The sequence below is a fragment of the Elephas maximus genome, chromosome 12, assembly GCF_024166365.1.
Source record: "Elephas maximus indicus isolate mEleMax1 chromosome 12, mEleMax1 primary haplotype, whole genome shotgun sequence".
In the NCBI taxonomy this organism is placed as follows: domain Eukaryota; kingdom Metazoa; phylum Chordata; class Mammalia; order Proboscidea; family Elephantidae; genus Elephas; species Elephas maximus.
In genome coordinates this window covers 88,167,012-88,189,134 of record NC_064830.1, presented here as the reverse complement: position 1 = coordinate 88,189,134, position 22,123 = coordinate 88,167,012, and the positions used below count along the sequence as shown (strand labels likewise).

At 47.5% G+C, this 22,123-nt stretch overlaps 1 protein-coding gene across 1 annotated transcript in view; it reads left to right on the top strand.

Moving 5' to 3' along the window:
* Nucleotides 1-22,123, top strand: part of GSG1L (GSG1 like) — a 275,202-nt gene that overhangs the window by 214,991 nt on the left and 38,088 nt on the right. The window contains exon 4 of the mRNA XM_049904399.1: nucleotides 11,783-11,894. Within this exon, the coding sequence (XP_049760356.1) occupies nucleotides 11,783-11,894 (112 nt within the window). The remainder of the gene's footprint in view (nucleotides 1-11,782; nucleotides 11,895-22,123) is intronic.

Below are 22,123 nucleotides of genomic sequence, written 5' to 3'. Positions count from 1 at the left end.
TGTCGCACGTGGAAGAGATCCTTTGTGAGATTGAGAGAGCACTCATTCATTCATTCATTCTGTCATCATTTTATTGAGTGCCCTGTACTCCCGTAGTCCCAGAGTAATCTTTAATAGTGCCCCCTTTCACTCTCAAAGTATCCTGGCTTGGTCAATAAATTATATGGTCCCCTAACGGGTAATCCATTGTAGTTTAGTGGGACATGTGGAAAGCCAAGCAGGTAACTATAGCTTGAAAGAGCTGTCTATACTTGCTGTCTCTGCCCTGCAATTTGCTTGTTGCTCCATCCCTCCCTGACCCCACTCTTTCTAAACTCACAGCGATCTGTTAGCAGCAGGACCTAGAGGATGGGGATAGGGTGCCTGCTGAGAAGGCACTACACAGCATAGGCTGTATCCCACAGAGCCTTGTCCAAAGGCCAAGTCTTGGGCAGAATGTCAAGACCACTTCGGCGTGTGAATTTCCAGGTAATGATATGAGAGAACAAAGGAGGAGAAGGGCAGGATTGTGACTCAGGTGTGTACCTGTCGAGGGGCCTGTCTTAGCCTGGGTCCTCTAGAGGAGCAAAGCCAGTGAAGCATATATAAATAGAGAGAGAAATTTACTTCAAGGAAATGGCTCACGCAATTGTGTGGAAATGGCTCATGCAGTTGTGGAGACTGGCAAGGCCCAAACCTGTGGGTCAGGCAGCAGGTTGAAGACCTCTGCTGACTCACGTGCTTGCAGGGGCTGATGAACTCAAAATCTGCAGGTCAGGTGGCAGGCTGGAGGCCTCTGCTAGCTCACTGGGTTGTGGGGGTTGGTGAATCCAAAATCTGCAGGTCAGGCAGCCAACTAGAGACTCCTGCAGGCTTACGTCCTAAGAACCAGTGTTCAGATGACAAGAAAGGTTCAGGGTCGAGAGAGAGAGCTTTGCCAGAAATCCATTTATATATCGGAGGCAGGCCACACCTCCAAGGAAACTCCCCTTTCAACTGATTGGCTGCTCATATCAGATCACAAAACGGAACGTGATTACATCGTATCTGCCAAACCACTGAGAAGCATAGCCTAGCCAAGTTGACACATAATGTTAGCCATCACCTTTCACTTCTGTCCTGATTGTGTGTGATCTCTAGTTTATTTTCTTCTTTGCCACCCAAGCACAGGCCAGGGATTTTCTCATCTTCCTCACACCATCATCCTCTAGGTGGGAAAGCCCACCCCCATCTGGGGGAATTTATGAGCACCCAAGGCCATCAAAATAGGTGCTAGTCCACGTGAAGAGTCACATGAGGGGTCACAGGTAGACATCACTCTCTCCACACAGTGCTCAAGGACATACTGCTGTGTCCGTGACCAGTTGTCATCCAGAACTATCAAATAGATGGACACATGGCCTCTCTCCCAGGGTGTCCGCTGCTCACTTGAATGGGAAATGGCCCCTTTGTGGGTGTTAACTTCACATCCATGTGACTCCGGGGGATGTGATGGAAGGGCCTGGAAGTGCGAGCTACCTTGCTCTTATCTACGCATTTGACCACTTTCTCCCTTGGGACTCTCCATTCTCTGGCTCTCCTCCTGCTCTTTCTCTACTCCCCCCAGGCAAGCACCTTGGCCTGGTCTCCAGGTGGAGGGGGAGGAGGAACGGGGTCTGTCTGGTCATTTGTTTTTCCAAAACTTTTTCATGGAGCACCTGGATGTTGGCTTTTGAAATCCTGGAACTCAGGAGTTTGACTTGTTTTCCTGGTCTTCAGTGGCAGCTGTGCCCTGAGGCAGTGGATGTCTTAGGTCTAGTTACCTAAATGAAGGACGGTAACAGGGAGTGTTGGGGGCAGGGAGACATACCCATTAGTATCAAAAATCATCCCACCACCAATTTGTTCTGGGGCTACCCCAAGACCCACCAGGAACTGGGGTCATAGGTTCCAGACTCATTCTAGGACCCTCCGCCAGGGGTTTGTGCCCATTAGCCCCTCGGTTTCCATGTCAGCATTGCCTCAGGGCTGGGTGGGGGTGGTTGGGGTGGACAAGGATGGTGAGAGGTTGAATGAACAGATGTCTTGAAATTGGAGGGTCCCCCATGCAATGCCACCTCCGATTTGGGCCATGTCACTTTAAAAGGCAAATAAAGCAATGGGCAGAATCCAAACAAGAAAGATGCTAATGACTCAAGTGGCCTAAAATGGGAGCTTTGGAGAAAGGGCAGAGTAATCGGACGGTCTAGTGCAAAGGAGATGGGGTTGAGGGGTGGCTCGGTAATTGCCGAGCTCCTGAAAGATTCCTTTCAAGCAGATGCCGACTAACTCATCCTCCTGGTCCTCAGAGGGCAGAGCAGAAAATTAGCTTAAATTGGAGCTGGAAAGATTTAGGTTATGTGTAAGGAGGAACTCATTGCCGTGGTGTCGTTTCCAACTTAGAGAGTCGTTATGAGTCTGAATTGACCTCGTGGCAATGGGTTTTTAGTTTTTAGGTAAGGAAGAACTTTTTAAAACCCTGAAATATGCTACCAAGAGAGGCTGCGGGCTCTCGGGAGAGCGTCTAAAAATAGCCTGTACTTTAAAAATAGATCTGGGAAGCTTTAAACAGCATCGCACATAACTTCGGGGTTTGCAGTGCAGGCCTGCCTGGCCATGGGCATCCACCCCAGGCTGAGGGGCACGAGAGGAGAGTCAGCTCTTTGGTCTCTGTCGGGACAAACATCTGGATCTGTTAGATGTGTGTACACAGGGGAGTTACTTTTTCCAGTCATAGCCAGATGATTGGCGTCAGGAAATACCAGCCTTGATGGTCTCACAGTTTTTTTTTCTGGGGAAGATTTCAGGGCTGATGTTAATTGGGTCAGTGCCAATTACTTCTCCCAGTTCTGCCCAGTTTTTCCCAGTCCCTCCCCATTCAGGTCTCTCCAGTGCTGAGGGTTTGCTGGGAAGGAATCAGCCTGGGGTGGGGGTAGTAACTCTGGGGTTCCTTCTGCCTAGGCTGCCCACTACCCCCACCTCCTCCTGCATCTTGGTGGGTGCCATTGTCCTGGGCTTGCCTGCTCTGTGGGAGGCCTGCGCCTGCCCCTCCTGCACCCCTGCCTTCTCTCTAATCCCCTCTCCATACAGAGGCCGGGGGGTCTTTAAGAACCCTGTCTGATTCTCCCTCTCTTGCTTACAATTAAGGAGCCCTGGTGTCGTAGTGATTAAGCACTTGGCTGCTAATGGAAGGGTCGGTGGTCTTTGGGAGAAAGCTGTGGCAGCCTGCTTCCGTAAAGACTACAGACAGCCTTGGAAGCCCCATGGTGCAGTTCTACTCTGTCCTATGGGGTCACTGTGAATTGAAATCAACTCAACGGGTTTTATGGGTTTTGCTTACAATTATGTAATTCTTGCCCATCGCCCTCAGGGTAAAGTCCAAGCTCCTTAAGGTGGCTTCAGAACTCTTCATGAAGGCCCTTGTTTAGCCCTCCGGCGGCACCTCTCTCCACCCACGGGCCCTGCCCACCGCCTGTTACAGTCGCACCAAACCACTTTTGCCTGTGGGCTTCTTCAGGAGCTGCTTCCATGCCTGTCTGCCCTCCTCCCCCTCTGACAACTCAGCTCTCAGCTTGCACGTCCCCTCCTCAAGGAGCCTGTGGCAACTTCCTCACCCCGAGGACCCCCCCCCCGTTAGTATCCTGACCACACAGTCGGGTGACCCATTTGCTGGTCTCTCCCCAACCCGACTGGCAGCATGGGGTGGGCAGGTCCCCTGTTCCCAGGTGTGTCTTTCACCTAGAAGAAAGCCTGGCACACAGCAGGTGCTCAGTATATGCTCGGCAGCAAACTGAATGCCAGGCTGCCCTTGCACGCTCATGCTGTCCAGTTCTAGCTTCCTCCGGTCCCCACCATCACCTCCCACCAGTTTCTCCACCTCTCACCTACCTGACAAGAAATGCATGGAATGCTGGCAAATTCTGGATCAGTGCCCAACATAAACAAGAATATTTATTTAGACATGAATGTGCCCTGAGTGCTCTGAGTAATAACTGAGACAGCATCTTTAATAGTAAACTCTATTATAAATTAATTAATCAGCCAGCTCCCTGATATCTCAATTAAATGAAGCATGGCATTGGCATAATATTTTATCCCAACCTTGCAAACGAGAGTGGGCCAGATGCAAGAGCAGGTCTGGAATTCAGCTCAACATCACACATCCTTATCCAGGCAGCACCCACAGCGAAGAGCGTTTCCTCCTGAGAGCTCACCTGGGCCATGGTCCACCACACCCTCACAGCAACTCAAAATAGGGATGGTTTGGAACAAGGGATGCTCTGGGGAGTTTCAGCTTGGCACTCCTGCGTGTCCCTGGACTCAGGAGGTTCCTCTCTCGTCACCTGAGTGTAGCTGCAGACAAGCCCACAGCCAGCCACCTGGCCTCAACTCTAAATTCATGAGCTCCAATCTCACACGGGCTCGCAACACTGCCCAGCAAGCCCTCTGCACTTCCACAGTGCCTTTGTGATTTCCCACTCTCTGAGAAAAGACTATTTCACACCTTCTTCTCACTCCTCCAACCTCCCCTCCCACCCACCTGGGCTCGCTGTCAACTGGTAACCTAGCCTCATGCTTGGTGGAGAGACAGAAGCAGATCAGACAGGGACACCTCTCCTTGCATCGCCAAGTCTACCCAAGTCCTGTAATCTGCACTTGCTTGCTCTCCTCCTCCCTGTTACCTGGGTGAGGTGCCCAACACCCTTCAAAAGACTTGTGCTCTGGAAGACCCCCCTCCCTGCCCCTTTTGCCTTCTTGCTACTTTCCTTCTGCAATTGCCCTCTCGCTCCTCTGCACCGTCAGTCTCTCCCTTTTGCCTTAATCGGTCAGGGTGAGCATCTAGCATCTCCCATCATGAACCGTATGCCCCCTTAAACTATCACCCCTTTTCCTGCTTCTCCACAGGGAGCATTCTCTATATTCATTTGGCCATCTTCTCTTCTCTTCTAACCCATTCCAGCTGAGCATCTGTCCCACCACTGCACTGAGATCACATCTGTCACCTCATGTCACTGAATGGGTCACTCCCTCCTCCTTGAAGTCCTTTTTTCTCCTGGCCTTGGTGACACAGACAGGACACTGCTTCTCCTGCTTCCCTGGCCTCTGCTCCTCTGCCTCCTTCGTGGCTTCTGCCTGCTTGGCTGAAACACTAAGTATCTGTTTGCCCCAGGGCATGACCACGGGATGCTTTGTCTTCTCTTCCTACAATCTCTCTCCAGGTGGTCTCTTCTAGTCCTATGGTGTTATATACCATCCATATGCCAATGGGAAACCCTGGCAACGTAGTGGTTAAGAGCTCTGGCTGCTTACCATAAAGGTCAGCAGTTCAAATCCACCAGGCCCTCCTTGGGAACCCTATGGGGCAGTTCTACTCTGTCCTATAGGGTTGCTGTGAGTTGGAATCGACTCAACAATGGGTTTTTAAAGCCCTCGAATGGCTTTTCATCACACTTAGAATAAAAACCAGCCCCCTCACTGGGGCCTGCAAGGTTCTGAATGACTGGCCCCTGCCCACTTTTCTGACCTCATTTCCTCCTCCTTTTTACTCTATCCCACATACCTCTCGCTTCCTCCAACAGGTCAACCTCCACTCTGCCTTGGAGTCCTTGTACCCGCTGTTCTGTCCTTCTAGAATGCTCTTCCCCAGACCTCCATGTAGCTGCCTCCATCTCTCCATGAAAGCCTTTGCTTATATACCGCCTTCTCAGAGAGGCCCTCCCAGCTCCCTCATCTGAGGTGGCCGGCCCCTCAGGCACTCCCCATCACTTTGCCCAATTTTATTTTCATCTCAGCACTTTTTACTACCTGAATTTTTCTTGCTAGTTTACGTGCTTGTCTGGCTCTCTCTACAAGAATCTGGCACCCTTGGGAGCAGGGCACCTGTCTGTCTATTCCAGCCCCTCTCTATCCCTGGAACAGTATCTGGCATGTGAAATGCATTTGATCAGTATTTGTTGACTGATGAATGAATGCTGACTCTGATGTTTCCCCATGTAGACAATGTGCTTGCCAAAGTTTTCTAATCTTGCCCTATCCAAGCTCATTCCCATATACCAGACCCTAGACCTTTATACCAGCCAGCCAAACACCCCCAATCACCTGGGAATCAGTGGCCATTATTCATTCAGCAAACACGTATTAAGCACCCTGGCGGCCCAACGCTTAAGTGTTAAGGCTGCTAACCAAAAGGTCTGCACTTTGAATCTACCAGCTACTCCTTGGAAACCTTATGGGGCAATTCTGTTCTGTCTTATAGGATCTCTATGAGTCAGAATCGATGGCAACAGGCTTGGTTTGGTTTGGATGTGCTAGGCACAGTGCTAGGTACGAGGATTCAGTGGAGAGCAAAACAGACTTGTCCCTGGACTAGCATGCATTCTAGTAGTCCTATATAGTGAGTCTCATTCATTCATTCCTTCATTCATTCATATGCTAATTCACCCATCCAAAAACACTCATATAGAGCTTATTATATGTCTTATGAATGCAGGTCACTTAATTCTCGTACAAATCTATGAGATTGTTCTTGTTATTCACTGCTGTCGAGTCACCCTGACTCATGGCCACCCCATGTACAACAGAATGAAAACTTGCCCAGCCTGTGCCATCTTCTGGATCATTGGTATGCTCAAATCCATTGTTGTGGCCCCTGTGTATTTTGAGTCCATTCCAAGCTAGGGGACTCATCTTCCAGCACTATATTGGGCAATATTCTGCTGTGATTCATTGGCTAATTTTCAGAAGTAGATTTCCAGTCCTTTCTTCAAGCACCACTGAGACCTGTCCACTATGGATGACCCTGTTGATATTTGAGATACCTGTTGCATAGCCTCCAGCATCATAGCAACACACAAGCCACCGCAAAAGACAAACAGACGGGTGGTGGGTCTATGAAGTAAAACCCAAACCCATTGCCCTCAAGTTGATTCAGATTCATAGCGACCCTATAGGACAGAGTGGAACTGCCCCATAGGGTTTCCAAGGAGCACCTGGTGGATTTGAACTGCTGACCTTTTGGTTAGCAGCTGTAGCTCTTAACCACTATGCCACCAGGGTTTCCAGCTATGAGGTAGGTACTATTATTATCCTCATATTACAGGTAAGAAAACTGAGGCACAGAAAGGTGAGGTAGCCTATCCAAGGTCATGCAGTTGGTAAGTGGCAGAGCTGGAAACTGGGTCTTCTCTCTCACTTTGCTTCTCCCTTGCTTCATTTGGGGATTATATTCTGACCCTCTTGGCATTGTCTCTTGATTCTGGTCCCACACTGCCCCCTCTGAACTTGACAACAGAATTTTTTTTTGGTAATTTTTATTGTGCTTTAAGTGAAAGTTTACAAATCAAGTCAGTCTGTCACACAAAAACCCATGTACACCTTGCTGCTGCACACTCCCAATTACTCTTCCCGTAATGAGACAGCCTGCTCTCTCCCTCCACTCTCTGTTTTCGTGTCCATTTCACTAGCTTCTAGCCCCCTCCACCCTCTCGTCTCCCCTCTAGGCAGGAGATGTCAACATAGTCTCATGTGTTCACCTGATCCAAGAAGCTCACTCCTTACCAGCATCCCTCTCCAACCCATTGTCCAGTCCAATCCATGTCTGAAGAGTTGGCTTCGGGAATGGTTCCTTTGACAACAGAATTTAACTCTCTCAGCCTGACTATCAAAGTTTTGTAGGGTCAGGTAGGGCCAGGACCCACCATGGTTCTTCCTGCTCTGGGCTCTGGGTGGCACCACACTCAGCCAAGCTCTGGGCCCATGGCCACCCTCTCCCTCTTTGCAAAGCTCTCCAAGGCCCCCCATATGTATTAAAAGGATGGAAGATTCTAGAAATCACAAGACAAGAGATTTATAGCCATGGGTTTCTTGGTGCGGGTCCAAACCAGGACCCAGTAGCAGCAGCAGAAAAGTTTCATTCATTTAGTCGTTTCTAATTTAGGAGTTGCAATAACTCAGCAGAAAGTCACTTTTTTATTCAGATGAGATGGAGACAATTCCTTCTGCTGAGGAATCACAGGACAGATGCTTACGGATGGGTCTGGCTTTACAGAACAGACGTGCTCCCAGAAGTTTGGGAGGGGGATCAGAGTTCTGAAGCAGAATCTTTAAAATGCAGTTAGAGATTCTCACCAGCCTACCTTTGAGTGAATTATAATTTTCATTTATTGAATTTTCTTAAAGCAGGCCCTTTCATATTTGGGAATAAAGGGAATTCGGTTTAGGAATTGATGCTTTTCCGAACTAAGAGTTCAGGAAATTAATTATCCCGCCAATGGGTTGGGTCCACCTTCTGCATGTAGCTGGAAATTTTTGTGTATTAAGGTACTGTTATGTCTCTACTGTCTTTATATGAGGAAGAGTGGGTCTCATGGATGTTTTTCTTCACTAGTGGACACTCAGAAACCCTGATGGCGTGGTGGTTAAGTGCTACAGCTGATAACCAAAAGGTCAGCAGTTCGAATCCACCAGGCGCTCCTTGGAAACTCTGTGGGGCAGCTCTACTTTGCCCTGTAGGGTCACTATGAGTTGGAATCAACTCAACGGCAACAGGCTTGGTTTTGTTTTGGTTTAGGGGACACTCATTGGAATTTCCTATGCCTATAGCCATCCCTGTAGGGTTGCTATGAGTCGGAATCGACTCAACAGCACTGGGTTTTATAGCCATCCCTACTTTATAGATGAGGAAACCAAGGCACAGAGAGGTCAAATAACTCAGACAGCAAGTGGACTGGTATAGAGTGGGAGAAATTGAAGAGGTTGCAACAGCAAAGGGTTTGGAGAGCAAGGTCCAGTCCTCAGAGAGGGGACTGGCACAGGCTAAGGAAGGGGTTGAGGTCCTCTGAGCAGGCAGGGCTTCTGGGTAGGGTGGCAATCTTGGAGGGGATGAGCACTGGGAGCAATAAAAAATGAGACTCTTTCCTTCCAGATAACAAACTCTATTTTAAAGCTTTGATGATTAAAACAGTGTGGTGCTGCCATAGGAACAGAGAAAGAGAGAGAGAGGTATCAGTAGGACAGAAGGAAGTAGACCCGTGTATATGTGGGGCTTGGAATATGATATAAAGGTGTCATTTCAAATCACTGGGGAAAGAATGAGCCATGCTATAATGGTTGAAAGCAATTAACTACTCATTTAAAAAAACTTGAGTGAAATTTTTACTTTGCACTTTTTTACCAAGATAAATTCCAAGTGGATTAACAGAAAAATCTATGAGTATGTTAGAAAAATATAGAATAATGTGTTTATGATTTGGGTTTTCTTCAACTAGATACAGGAGTCAAAAACCAAAAAGGAAAAAACCAAACCTGTTGCCGTCAAGTCAATTTTGACTCGTAGCAACCCTAAAGAACAGAGCAGAACTGCCCCATATGGTTTCCAAGGAGTGCCTGTTGGATTCGAACTGCTGACCTTTTGGTTAGCAGCTATAGCTCTTAACCACTATGCCACCAGGGTTTCCAAAAAGGAAAAGACTAACAAATTTTGACTATATCAAATGTAAAAATGTGTGACATAAGATGCACTGTGCATGGAAAAAGACAAACAGTAAACTTATAAGAGCCCATGCAACAGGAAGGATTAGTGTCCAGAATATATAAAGAATTCCTACAAATAGATAGGGAAAAAGATAAACCAAAAGAAAAATTGGCAAAGGATACAGACAGGCACATTCATAGAAGAGATAGAAATGGTTAATAAACATGTAAAAAATACCCCAACTCACCAAAAATAAGGGAAATATGAAATCTAAAACAATGTTGAGGTATTCCAGTAGTTTGATGGTAAATGTTTAAAATGGGCTTTCTGGGAAAACAAACAAAATAAACCAAACAAACCCTGATATGTAGTGTTTGCCAATTTCCATGGTGTAAATATTCCCATCCTGGCTGATTTCAGCCAACTCTGGCCCAGTGCTAGTTTTGGGTTTTTTTTTTCTTTTCACAACAAAACATATACCAATTCAACAATTTCTACGTGTATACTTCAGTGACATTGGTTACCTTCTTCAAATTTTGCCACCTTTCTCGATATCGTTTTCCAGATTATTTCACCACTGTTAACATTAACTCACTGCCACCTAAGCTTCACTTATAGATAATTCTTTAAAAGAGCATGATACTCAAGGCAAACATTCTTCATTAATTAAGCTAAAACTATTGTTTGGTTTAAAGATGACTTCAGGGGGTGGTTTAAGGTTAAAGTTTAGAGATTTCCTCAGGGCAATAATTTCAGGGGATCATCTAGCCTCAGTGGCTTCAGAACGTTTAGATTCCAAGAGAATTTGAAATTTCATTTCACCATTTTGATCAAGATTTGTCTATAGAATTTTTGATCAAAATGTTCAGTGATGGTAGCTGGCGCCACTGGGTTCTTCTGGTCTAATGGTAAAGGAGGCCCTTGTTTACAGAGGCCATTAGAAAAGCATTCCAGTTTCTCCTCCGATTCTTGACATGCCTTCTTCCTTTGCTGCTCCAGGTGAATAGAGACCAATTGTTGTACCTAAATGACTGCTTGCAAGCTTTTAAGACCCCAAACACTACACAATGAAGTAAGAAGTAGAACAAAAGTACTAAAAAGCCATATTAGCCAATTGACTGGAATGTCCCACAAACCATGACCCTAAACTTATGAACCAAGAAAACAAATTCCATGAGATGTTTAGTTGTATATAAGCAGTATCAGCAGGTACTTTTTTGTTGGTGTTGTAAAAATATATATCACACCACATTTGCCAATTAAACCTTTTTCAGGTGTATAGCTTAGAGATGTCAATTACATGAATCATGTTGTACAACCATTACCCTTCATCGATGCCAGATTTCCCATCATCATAAACAGAAACTCACTGCTTTCCAAACAGCGGCTTCCCCTCTCTCCCTTCCTCCAGCCCCTGATAAACCACTAATAAACTTCGGTCTCTATACATTTGCCTGTTCATGTCATTTCCTGTAAGTGAGATCATACAATATTTATCCTTTTGTGACTGACTTACTTCACTCAGCGTAATGTGTTTGGGGTTCATCCATGTTGTAGCGTGTATCAGGACTTCATTTCTCTTTATGGCTGAGGAGTATTCCAACGTATATATGTATGTACCACATTTTGTTAGCCATCCATTCACTGACAGACATTCAGATCGTTCCCACTTTTGGCTATTGTGAGTAATGCTGCAATGAACATTGGTATACACGTGTTTGTTCGTGTCACTGCTTTTAAGTCCCTTGGGTATATACCTAGGAGTGGAATTCCTGGGTCATATAGTAGTTCTATTTTTAATTTTTGGAGGAACCATCGCGTTGTTCTCCACAGTAGCTGTACCATTTTGCATTCCCATAAGCAATGGCTAAGGGTTCCAGTTACCCCTAGTGCCTGTGTTTGTGAATAATGTTTTATTGGGACATGGCCATGCTCATTTGTTTACTTATTGTCTATGGCTGTTTTGCAACAGAGACTGTATAGCCCACAGAGCCTAAAATATTTACTCTCTGGCCCTTTACAGAAAAAGTTTGCCAATCTATACACAGATCTAATTCTGTGTTTTTTCCTTGCTTAAACATTTCCCGGACTCCTCCTCTTTGCCTTCCTGGACCAGATGCAAGCTCCTTGGCCTGGCCTAGAAAACTGCCACCCTCTGGCTTCCCCTGCTCTGGTCTTGCTGACCTCTGTTACCCAGGGGTTCATCTCTCCCTTGGCACTAACAGTCAGGTGGCTGCCTGAGAGGACCATGGGGGAGGGCGACAAAGTCCTATTTTGCTTTCCTGACATGTTCTGCTCCCTGTCCCCTCACAGGCCTCCTGGGAATGGTCGCTCACATGATGTACACACAAGTGTTCCAGGTCACCGTGACCCTCGGCCCTGAAGACTGGAGGCCCCATTCCTGGGACTATGGGTGGTCCTTCTGGTAAGTTACTTGACTGTTATGGCAAGAGCACTTTCAGACACTAGAGCCCCAAGGCGTGCTGGGACTTCAGCAGCTCAGCCCAGTTGGGTGGCAAAGGAGGAAGGATCCTAACAGAGTTTTAGGTGGGGGTAGCCCATATCCAAAGGCACCTTGAGACCCTAGAGTGGGGGTTGACAGTCTGTGGCCCACAGGCCAAATCCTGTCCCCTACCTATTTTTATGTGGTCGAAAAGCTAGGAATGTTTTTTGCATTCATAAATGAATGAAAAAAAATCAAAAGAAGAAGAATGTTTTGTGATATGTGAAATTCATGTTTCAGTGTCCATAAATAAAGCTTTTTTGGACATAGCTATGCTTATCATTTACATATCGTCTGCAGCTGCCTTCATGTTACAAAGGCAGAGTTGAATGGCTGCAAGAGAATTCATACGACCCACAGACTCTAAAACCTGTACTACCTGGCCCTCTACAGGTACAGTTTGCTGGCCTCTGCCATAGAGGCCTGCTTTGAAGAAGGAAGCTGGTGAGACTTGGGCTGTGGAAGGTTCAGGGTGGTCCAGTGGGGTAGGGGGACCCCAGTGAGGGGCCCTGGATACAGGGATGGAATCAGCACCTCAGAGCAGAGCGTGCAAAGGAAAGGCAGGATTAGTCAGGATTCTTCCGATTGCAAGTGATAGCATCCCAACCGGCTTAAGTGTTTACTTACTGCTTGCTTAAGGGGTGTTGATTAGTTCATGTAACTGAAAAGTCCAGGTGTGTCAGCTAGGGTGCTCGGGGTTGTAACAGAAAAACCCACCACATCAGTCCAAACAATAAGGAAATCTGTTGGCTCGTGTAAATGAAAAGTGCGGCTGTGGCGTGGACTTCACGTATGTTTGATCCAGAGGTGCTGATGTCATCAGGGCTGAGTTCTCTTCCTCTGTGATCATCTGAGCACTGTCCCTCTCCACATGTTGACTTTGTCCCTGAGCTGACTTCCCGCCTTACGCTGAGAAAGCTATCAGCTCCTTTTTCACGTAAAACAAAAACCAAACCCATTGCCACTGAGCTGATTCTGACTCATGGCGACCCAACATGTTACACAGTAGGACTGCTCTGTAGGGTTTTCTTGGCTGTAATCTTTACAGAAGCAGATCATCGGGGCTTTCTTTTTCAGCATCACTGGGTGGGCTTGAACTGCCATCCTTTAGGTTATTCACCCAGTGCTGTCGAGTTGATTCTGACTCATAGCAACCCTATAGGACAGAGTAGAACTGCCCCATAGGGTTTCCAAGGAGAGCCTGGTGGATTCAAAGTGCTGACCTTTTGGTTAGCAGCCGTAGCTCTTAACCACTATGCCGCCAGTGTTTCCCCTTCTCATACAGGGTTGGGGAAAAGCTTTTCTCTTCCCAACTACCAAGCTTTCCTCTGATTGGACAAACGTAGGTTGTGTTCTCTCTCCTGAATTAATCAGCATGGCTAGGGTGTGTCCTGAGCTTATTGGCTCATGTCAATGGGCCCACTTCTGCAGCTAGGAATAAGTAAAAAGCTCTCAAGTGGGTGGAATGATTGCTAGGTGAGTTATCACTATGTCTGCTTCAGGCACAGCTGGATCTAGGTAGCCAAATGATATCTTTAGGCACTCAGTCATTCTCTCCTCCTTTCCTTTCTCTGTTTCCCTTTGTGTTGGCTTCATTCTCAGGCAGCTTTTCCCCAAGTGGTAGCAAAGATGGTCACCATGCATAGCTTGAATCTTTTATCTTATAAATATAGTAATCCCAGCAGAGAGATGGGGCCTCTTTCCAGTATTTCCAGCTAAAATCCTGGTTATGACTTTCATTGGTTTATCTTAAGTCATGAGAACACCCCTGAAGCAGTGACTTAGTCCGGTAGAGAGATTGTAATGCTCTAATTGGTCTGGCCTGAGTCACCTGAGGCCAGGTGGTGGGGTCATCCCCACTCAAGCCTTTGGACAGAGAGGGAAGGAGGGGTGGTGCCCAATGGAAAATTATGTTTAGGGGGTGGGCTGTTACCAGAAGAGGGAATGCTTGCTGGAAAGGAAGGACCACAGGTGTCCATTACTCAGGACATCTAGGTCCCAGTTCTAGTGGCTGGGGACGTGTCATGGATTGAATTGTGTCCCCCCCAAAACATGTATCAACTTGGCCAGACCAAGTATTGTATGATTGTCCTCCATTTGTGATCTGATGTAATTGTCTTCCATTTTGTGATATTGTGTAATTATGTGTTGCAAATCCTACACCTCAATATGTTAATGAGGCAGGATCAGTAAGGGGTTTATCTTGCCCTTACTCAAGTCACTGCCTTACTTAAGCCCATACCCTTGCTCAAGCCACATCCTGCTTGAGTCACACCTTTTATCTTACAAGAGATAAAAGGAGAGAGGAGTGGGCAGAGAGGAGAGGGATCTCACTACCACCAAGAAAGAAGAGCCAGGAGCAGAGTGTGTCCTTTGGCCCCTCGGTCCTTGTGCTGAGATCCTCCTAGACCCAGGGGAAGTTTGATGTCAAGACACATGGAGATCTCCAAGGAATGCCTGGCCCACAGATGTTGAAAAGAGACAAGGACCTTCCCCCAGAGCCGACAGAAAGAGAGAGCCTCTCCCTAGAGCTGGTGACCTAATTTCAGGCATCTAGCCTTCTAAACTGTGAGAGAATAAGTTTCTGTTGGTTAAAATCACCTGCTTGTGGTATTTCTGGCATAGGGGCACTAGATAACTAAGCCAGAACCCTTTACCCATTCATTCCTTTAACAAATATTTACCAAGAACTGACTCCAGTACAGCTACCCTTCCAGTCACTGAGGATATGGCAGTGGTCAGGACAGGTGTGGCCTTGGCCTCCCGGAGTGTGTTGTGACAGGGATTGAGACAGTGAACAGCTGTTCTCTGCACTGTGCTGTGTGGAGGGAGGGGCTCACGAACAGCTGTGGGAGCACAGAGAAAGAGTCATTGACCCCGCCTCTGGGGAGGAGGACCCTCAGGGAAGTTCTTAGGCCAGCTGGAGGAGGATGGGAACAAGATAACAGTGGGATGGGGTGGGGGGACAGCACATGCAAAGCCTTGGAGGTTGGGAGGGATGGGCAGAGTGAGCAGGGAGAGCTGTGATGAGGGAAGACCCCATTTCAGACCAGTGGAGACTCCTGGTGATCACCTTCCACCCCTTCCCACTCTCTGTTTGGCTCTGCCCCCTTAATTTCATTACTACATTTTCTCCTTAGTTTTTTTTTTGATGGCATGTGTTTTCAGCATTGGAATACGTGCTTACTAATTGAGTGTGTTTAAATTTTTGGGTGGTCATATGGAATTTGAGAAATATGATCTGGTAACACAAGCCCCCAACGAGGCGAGTGGCACTGTGGCGCCACTGATCTGTGGTGTGACAATATACCAGTGAGAGCTATATAGATAATTTATTGCTGGTGCCTTCCCATTAGGCTATATGGGGAACCTCTGGTTTCCCAAATATGACACAGAAACAAAACAAAACAAACCCATCGGGGCCCCCTAACTATCACACAGGAAAGCCATAATTGTGCTTGCCAGCTTTATCTCACAGAAATAAAGGGGAAAAAGGCAAAAGTTTACGAAATTAACACATTCAGGAAGCATCACGTAATAGAATGCTCAACCTACACAACAGTGAGGCTCTCCAACTCCAGTTTGCTGAGCTTCACGCATTTTAAACGGAGCCCACCTTTACGCTAAATGGATTAGAACCGGAATAACACCTTACCTCTGAGGTCCAGAGGCATAAAAATTGGCTGGTATACCGTTAATCCAAGAGTAACGGAAGAGGTAAAACCAAACGTGTGATCTTGAAGAGACTTTGATCCTGATCCCCTTAAGTGGAACTCCAAAACTCATTGCTGTGGAGTCGATTCTGACTCATAGTCATGACCCTACAGGACAGAGTAGAACTGCCCCATAGGGTTTCCGAGGAGAGGCTGGTGGATTTGAACTGCCGGCCTTTTGGTTGGCAGCCTAATGCTTAACCACTGCACCACCAGGGCTCCCTAAGTGGAACAAACCCAGGCTCTACCTCCCCTTCACCCACCCTTTCCCCCCAGAGTAGTTTTTTCCGGAGCCCTTCATCTGGGAGGGACTCGCTCTGGACTGGAGAAGAGGCCAAAGGAAGGGAACTAATGTTTTTCAGGATCTACCATGTGGGTAATAATCTTACATTTATTGAGCACTGATGTGTCATTACTCACAACAGTGCTATGAGGTTGGTACTTTTATTTGTCCCCATTTTATGGATGGGGAAACTGAAGCCGGAGAACTTGAGTAACCTGTCCAAGGCCATCCAGCCTGTGAGGGGCAGAGCTGGGAATTTGAACCCAGGCAATCTGACTCTATAGGAGCCCTGGTGGGGCAGTGGTTATGTGTTAGGCTACTAGCCAAACACACTAGCCAAAAGGTTAGCAGTTTTAGTCCACCAGCCACTACTTGGAAACCCTATGGAGCGGTTCTACTCAGTCCTACAGGGTCGCTATGAGTTGTAATCGACTCAACGGCAATGGGCTTTTTATTTTCTTTTTTTTTTTTGAGTCTGACACTGGAAGCCATGTTCTCAGCTCCTATATTCTGTCTCTCTGAGATGATGGGGCGATAGATAATCTGTGGATGTGCTCAGCACAATGCTCAGCACTCAGCTGCTAACCAAAAGGTCGGAGGTTGGAAATCACCAACCACTCCATGGGAGAAAGATGTGGCGGTCTGCCACCATAAAGCTTACAGCCTTGAAAACCCTTTTGGGCTATGAGTCAGAATGTCCTATAGGGTCACTGTGAGTTGGAATACATGGCAATGGGTTTTTGGGTTTTTGGTACTGCTATTAAATTTAACACATGCAACAGCTTCCTTTTGCACATATGGAAACTGAGGCTCAGAAAGGTTGGGTCACTTGCCTGGGGTGCCGCAGCCATCAGTGGCAGGATTTTGAGCCCCCTCCCCCACCAGATCGCTCTTCCCAGAAGCCCCTTGCTCTCCACCCTAGCACAAGCCTGCTGATGTCAGCCACTGGAACCTTTCCGTCTCAGGAAGCACAGGCCTCCTGACCTGCCCCTCTGCTCCTGTGGGGCTGGCTCCCTGAGGGCACTGAATTCCCATTTGATTTATTTAAGGCCGGGGCCCAGCCAGCGGCCCCTATTAGGGCTGATCCATTTCTCCCAGTCACTGAGGCTGGCAAGATGGATCAGTCCCATTTTTCATCTCTCGCATTTGGGGCCTTGCCAGGGCCGTGCAGTGACACTGCTCTTGTTTAATATGTGTGAGGCCATTTGTCAAAATTCTGGCCCCAGAGCCTCCCTGCCCCCACCCACGCACCAGAGAGGGACTGGCTCTGAGGAAAGACAGTACCAGCCTGTCTTCTGGGCCAGCAGGGAAGGAGACCAAGGCTTGGGGCTCCGGTGTTAGGGAGGCTCTGAGGGGCTCCATCGACGTTGAGCAGCAGCTTCTGAGAGGGAAACGCTAGCAGGAAGCGGAAGGTCTTATGGTTAAATGTCAGACAGACAGAGTTCAAATCCCGCCCTGACACTCACTGCTGTGTGGCTATGGGCAGTGTGGAGTTGGGGAAGTGGTAGGTGGGTTAGGGATGTCAAGCATCCCTCTGGAGCCAGACAGCTTGGGTTCAGATCCTGGGTCTGATCCTTGTCAGCTGTGGACCTTGGCCAAATCACTTATCCTCTCTGCGCCTCAGTGTACTCATCTATAAACTGGGTATAGCCCAAGCTTCTACCGCATGGGGCTCTTATGACTAGCTCTTTTGCTGTGTAACAAATTACTCCAAAATTTAATGGCTTCAGATAAAAATGTATTACTTCCTGTGGTTCAGCAGGTTGACTGGGCTCAGCCAGGGTGGTCCTTGCTTGAGTCTTCCATGACATTTTAGCTGGATGTTGATTGGGCTAGAGTCATCTGGAGGCACAGCTGGGCTGAGCATCCAAGGTGGTCCCTCACATGGCACTGGTGCTGGCTGTTGGCTGCAAACTCAACTGAGGCTGTTGACTGGAGCGTCTACATATGGCCTTTCTATGCAGCCTGGGCTTCTTACAGCACGGAGGCTGGGGCCCAAGGGCAGGTGTCCCCAAAGCAAGCGCTCCAAGAGACCCAGGCAGAAGCTGCAGCATTTTTATGACCTTGGCTCTGAAGTCCCACAGTTCTGCTGCATTTTGTTGCTCAAGAGTGAGTGATGGGGTCAGATTCTTGGCGAAAGGATGTCACAAAATCGGGACCCCAGGAGGTGTGGCTCATTGGGGGCCATCTTTGGAGAGTAGCTACCATGAGGAGTAAATGAAATAATGCCTGTGGGGTACTGAGCACATAGGACGCCAAAACCAAAACCAAACCCATTGCCGTCGAGTCAATCCCAACTCACAGCGACCCTTTAGGACAGAGTAGAGCTGCCTCATAGAGTTTCCAAAGAGCGCCTGGTGGATTCGAACTGCCGACCTTTTGGTTAGCAGCCAAAGCTCTTAACCACTACGCCACCAGTGTTTCCACATAGGACATGCTCAGTCAATATTAGTGAATTAAAGGCAAGCCACCCAACCTCTGTGCCCTCATTTCTAGAACAGGGATAACAAGGATGCATACTTAATGGGGTTGCCTTAAGGATTGCATAAGACACAGCTCTTCAAGGTCTTGGCATACACTAAGTGCTCAATAATGGCAGCAATTATAAATAATGACATTGACATTAGGCCTTTGGCAATGCCACTCTGTCCTCGGAGTCACATGTCCCAAACAACCAAGAGGACAGCATCGGTTGGTGGGCAAGCAGCCCATTGTTTTTTGTTCTCCCATGTCCCCAACCCCTGGAGTTGTTCATTTGCTCCCAGGACTTTGGTGTTTCTTCAGGCCCCAACACTGGTCATTCACTCCCCCGCCTCTCCTGCTTTGTCCCTGACTAAGCTTTAGAGAAGGAGCTCCGGTGGCGCAATGGTTAAGAATTTGGCTACTAACTAAAGGTTCAGTGGTTAGAAACCACCTGTGGCTCCGCAGGAGAAAAGACCTGGCAATCTGTACCTGTAAAGATTACAGCCTCGGAAACCCCATGGGACAGTTCTACTCTGTCCTGTAGGGCCACTATGAGTTGAAATTGATTCAACGGCACACAGCAATATAAAGCTTCAGAGCCGCATCCTAGACCTGAGCCCTGGCGCTCCAGGCCTCCTGCCCATGCCTTCTTTTGGCTCTGTGCCACAGCTTTTCCTATGTCCACCTTCTGACAATGCCAAGGCAGGACCCTGGGCAGCTGCTTGGCTTCAGGGGATGGAGGTGGTATTGGAGTTAGACTAAGGTGGGTCTTCCTTACTTTGTGCCAGGCATGTTATAAGCTGTCAGCTGTCTACTCTGGCCCCTGCTCTCCTCTGCCCTCCAAAGGAGGAGTTAGCTTCCCCATTTCAGGGACTAGGAAACAAGCTCAGAAATGGCCAAGTCAGTAGACGCTTAGCCTCAGAGGCTGCAAATTGCACACAGACCAAGGCTGAATTCAACCTGCTGAACTCAACCTGCCACAGTGTTTTCTAAAATTTGTACTAATTGCCAACATCTGAACAGGTAAAAATGTCAAAAATCCAGGTTTCTGGCTTCTCTTGAATATTGGAAGCTCTGACAATGCCTGAACTACATTACCACATGGCCACAGGCAGCTAAAGTTGAGTAGTGGCTCTCCTTTGGATGGGGCATCTGTTCTCCAGTTCACCCCAATCCCCACCACTCCCTATTGCCTTACACTTACGCCCGCCTTCCTCACCTAGTCACCTGCCTAATCCTGCAAGAATTTGAGTTTGTGACCTCTGTTTACACTGTCAACTTGTCAGCTTTCCTGGTGGTAGGGGAAGAGTGAGAAGCTAGTGCTGGATAAATACTTTTAATTTCTATCTTTCATTTGATTAAAATGGAGAAGGATGGGAAAAGGGCCCCTTCTACACACAGTGAAACCCCAATCCTGAGCATTTTCTGTGCAGACTGAGGGTAGTGGAACATCATAGAGTTAGAGGTTGTAAAAGCTGGAAGGCCCAGAGAGGTTAAGCAAATTGGCCCAGGCCACACAGCAAATGAGAAGCAAGCTGGGCCAGTCCCTGGAAGGTTCTTCTGCTTTCCTGGAGGTGCCTCTCTTTTTGCTCCACCTTTGTGGAATACTGTGTTCTCATTGCCACCTACCACTCTTCCCTTTCCCATGCCCTCCAGTCTCCATGACCCTGTGGAAACAGCAGGCCAGCCACCTCCCTCAGGAGCCCAGGCTGCCCCTTCCCTCCTCTGCAGGGCTTGGTGCTTCAGCAAGCTGATCCCTTGGCTATGACCCTAGAAGAGCATTGGCCCCAAAGAGCCTCTGGAGAGAGATGTGTTTGCTGGTGTTGCCGCCTGCCAACAGGCTGTGTGATCAGCAGGAAGCACTCGCTTCTGCTCATCTCCCTGTAGGCAGGTGGCTCTGGCCTCCTTTTCTGCAAGACCAGGGTGGGAAAAGAGTGGTGTGGCTGCCCAAGGGAGCCTTGCTGGTCAGAAATGGACCAGCTACGCCCCAGAACCTGCAGCCATCAGTTCCTTGGCCCATCAGCCCTCGGGCGCTGAGGGCGGCAGGGACTGAGCGTGTGGGTCTCACCTGCCCAGTCCAGGGACTCAGTGCCCTTCTGGTCTGAATGCATCAGAAGGTGGGCAAGGGCCACCTCCCTCAGTAATGAGCTACAATCTCCCCAGCAAGTAGGGTCTGAAGTAGATTTCAAGGTGGCATCCACGTGTCTTGAAATTCTGCTTCTCCAGTGTTCCTTGCCCCTGCTCCTGGGGCTCCCCAAGGGCAGAGAGGGGGTTGACAGCCACCCTATCCTCTGTACCCTCCCCTTTTTTCCCCGCAATGTCCAATTTGCTCTTTACTCTGAAAACCAGGCCAACCACCCACGTACCTACTGCGCCAGCTCAGATATGCATGCTGCAAACACCAAAGGCATTCCAGCCCGAGGTTTTCAAATTGTGCCCTATGTGGGGTCTTTATGGGTCTACGGGCGAGGGGAATAGGGAAAATGAAGACTCACGGGTGTAGTCCCTCACCCTCACTAAAACTGGAGTAGTGTTTTATATGTATATATATATATTTTTTAATCTGTTTTTATTTTCTGTGTTCATTTGTTCACTCACTCGTTCATTCCACAAATATTTACTGAGCATCTATTACATGCCAGGCTCAGTTCTAGGTGCTGAAGATAGAGCAGAGAACAAAATCAAGCTCCTGTTCTCATGAAGCTGACATTCTGGTGTGTATGGGGAGACAATCAAAAAAACAAATAATAAGAACTTCCACTCCTGGGAAGACAGAGTACATGTACTTTCCCCTATTCCTTCCACTAAGTATAACTAACCCCACTGGATATTGTATATAAAACAAAAGTAAAAAATTCTGAAAGCTGGAGGGAAGTTGGCAGACCAGCTAGGAACAACATGGTGGTGAGTGCCCTGCGTTCTCTGTTCGCCCCATGTGTGATGGGTGTGTCAACTTGGCTAGGCCATGACAGTGGAAAAAATGTAGGAGAAAAATCTTTGGAATCTAGAGCTTGACACCAAAAACATAAGAAAGAAAATTGATAAACTGAACTTTATCAAAATTAAAAACTGTTGCTCTGCAAAAGGCCCTACTAAGATGATGAAAAGACAACCTGGGAGACAATATTTGTAAACTTCTTATCTAACAAAGGACTAGCATCTAGGATGTATAAAGACCTCCCAAAGCTCAAGAGTAAGAAAACCAAACAATCCAATTAGAAAATGGGGAAAAAACACGAACATGTATGTCATCAAAGAGAATACAAAGATGACAAATAAGCGAATAAAAAAATGTTCAACACCATTAGTCACCAGGGAAATGCAGACAAAAGGCACGATGAGATATCAGCACATACCTATCAGAATAAAACCAAAATCAAACCAAACCCATTGCTGTCGAGTTGATTCCTCGACTCATAGCGACCCTATAGAACAGAGTAGAACTGCCCCATAGAGTTTCCAAGGAGCGCCTCGTGGATTCGAACTGCAGAACTTTTGGTTAGCAGACATAGCTGCTAACCACTACGCCACCAGGGTTTCCACCTATCAGAAGAGCTAAACAAAACAAAACAAAAAACAGCAACAGCACTGGAAGCTGGCGAAGATGTGGAGAAACTCATACATTGTTGAAAAAGTTGTAAAAAATGGCTCAGTCTCTCTGGAAAACAGTTTGGCAGTTGCTTAAAGAAGTA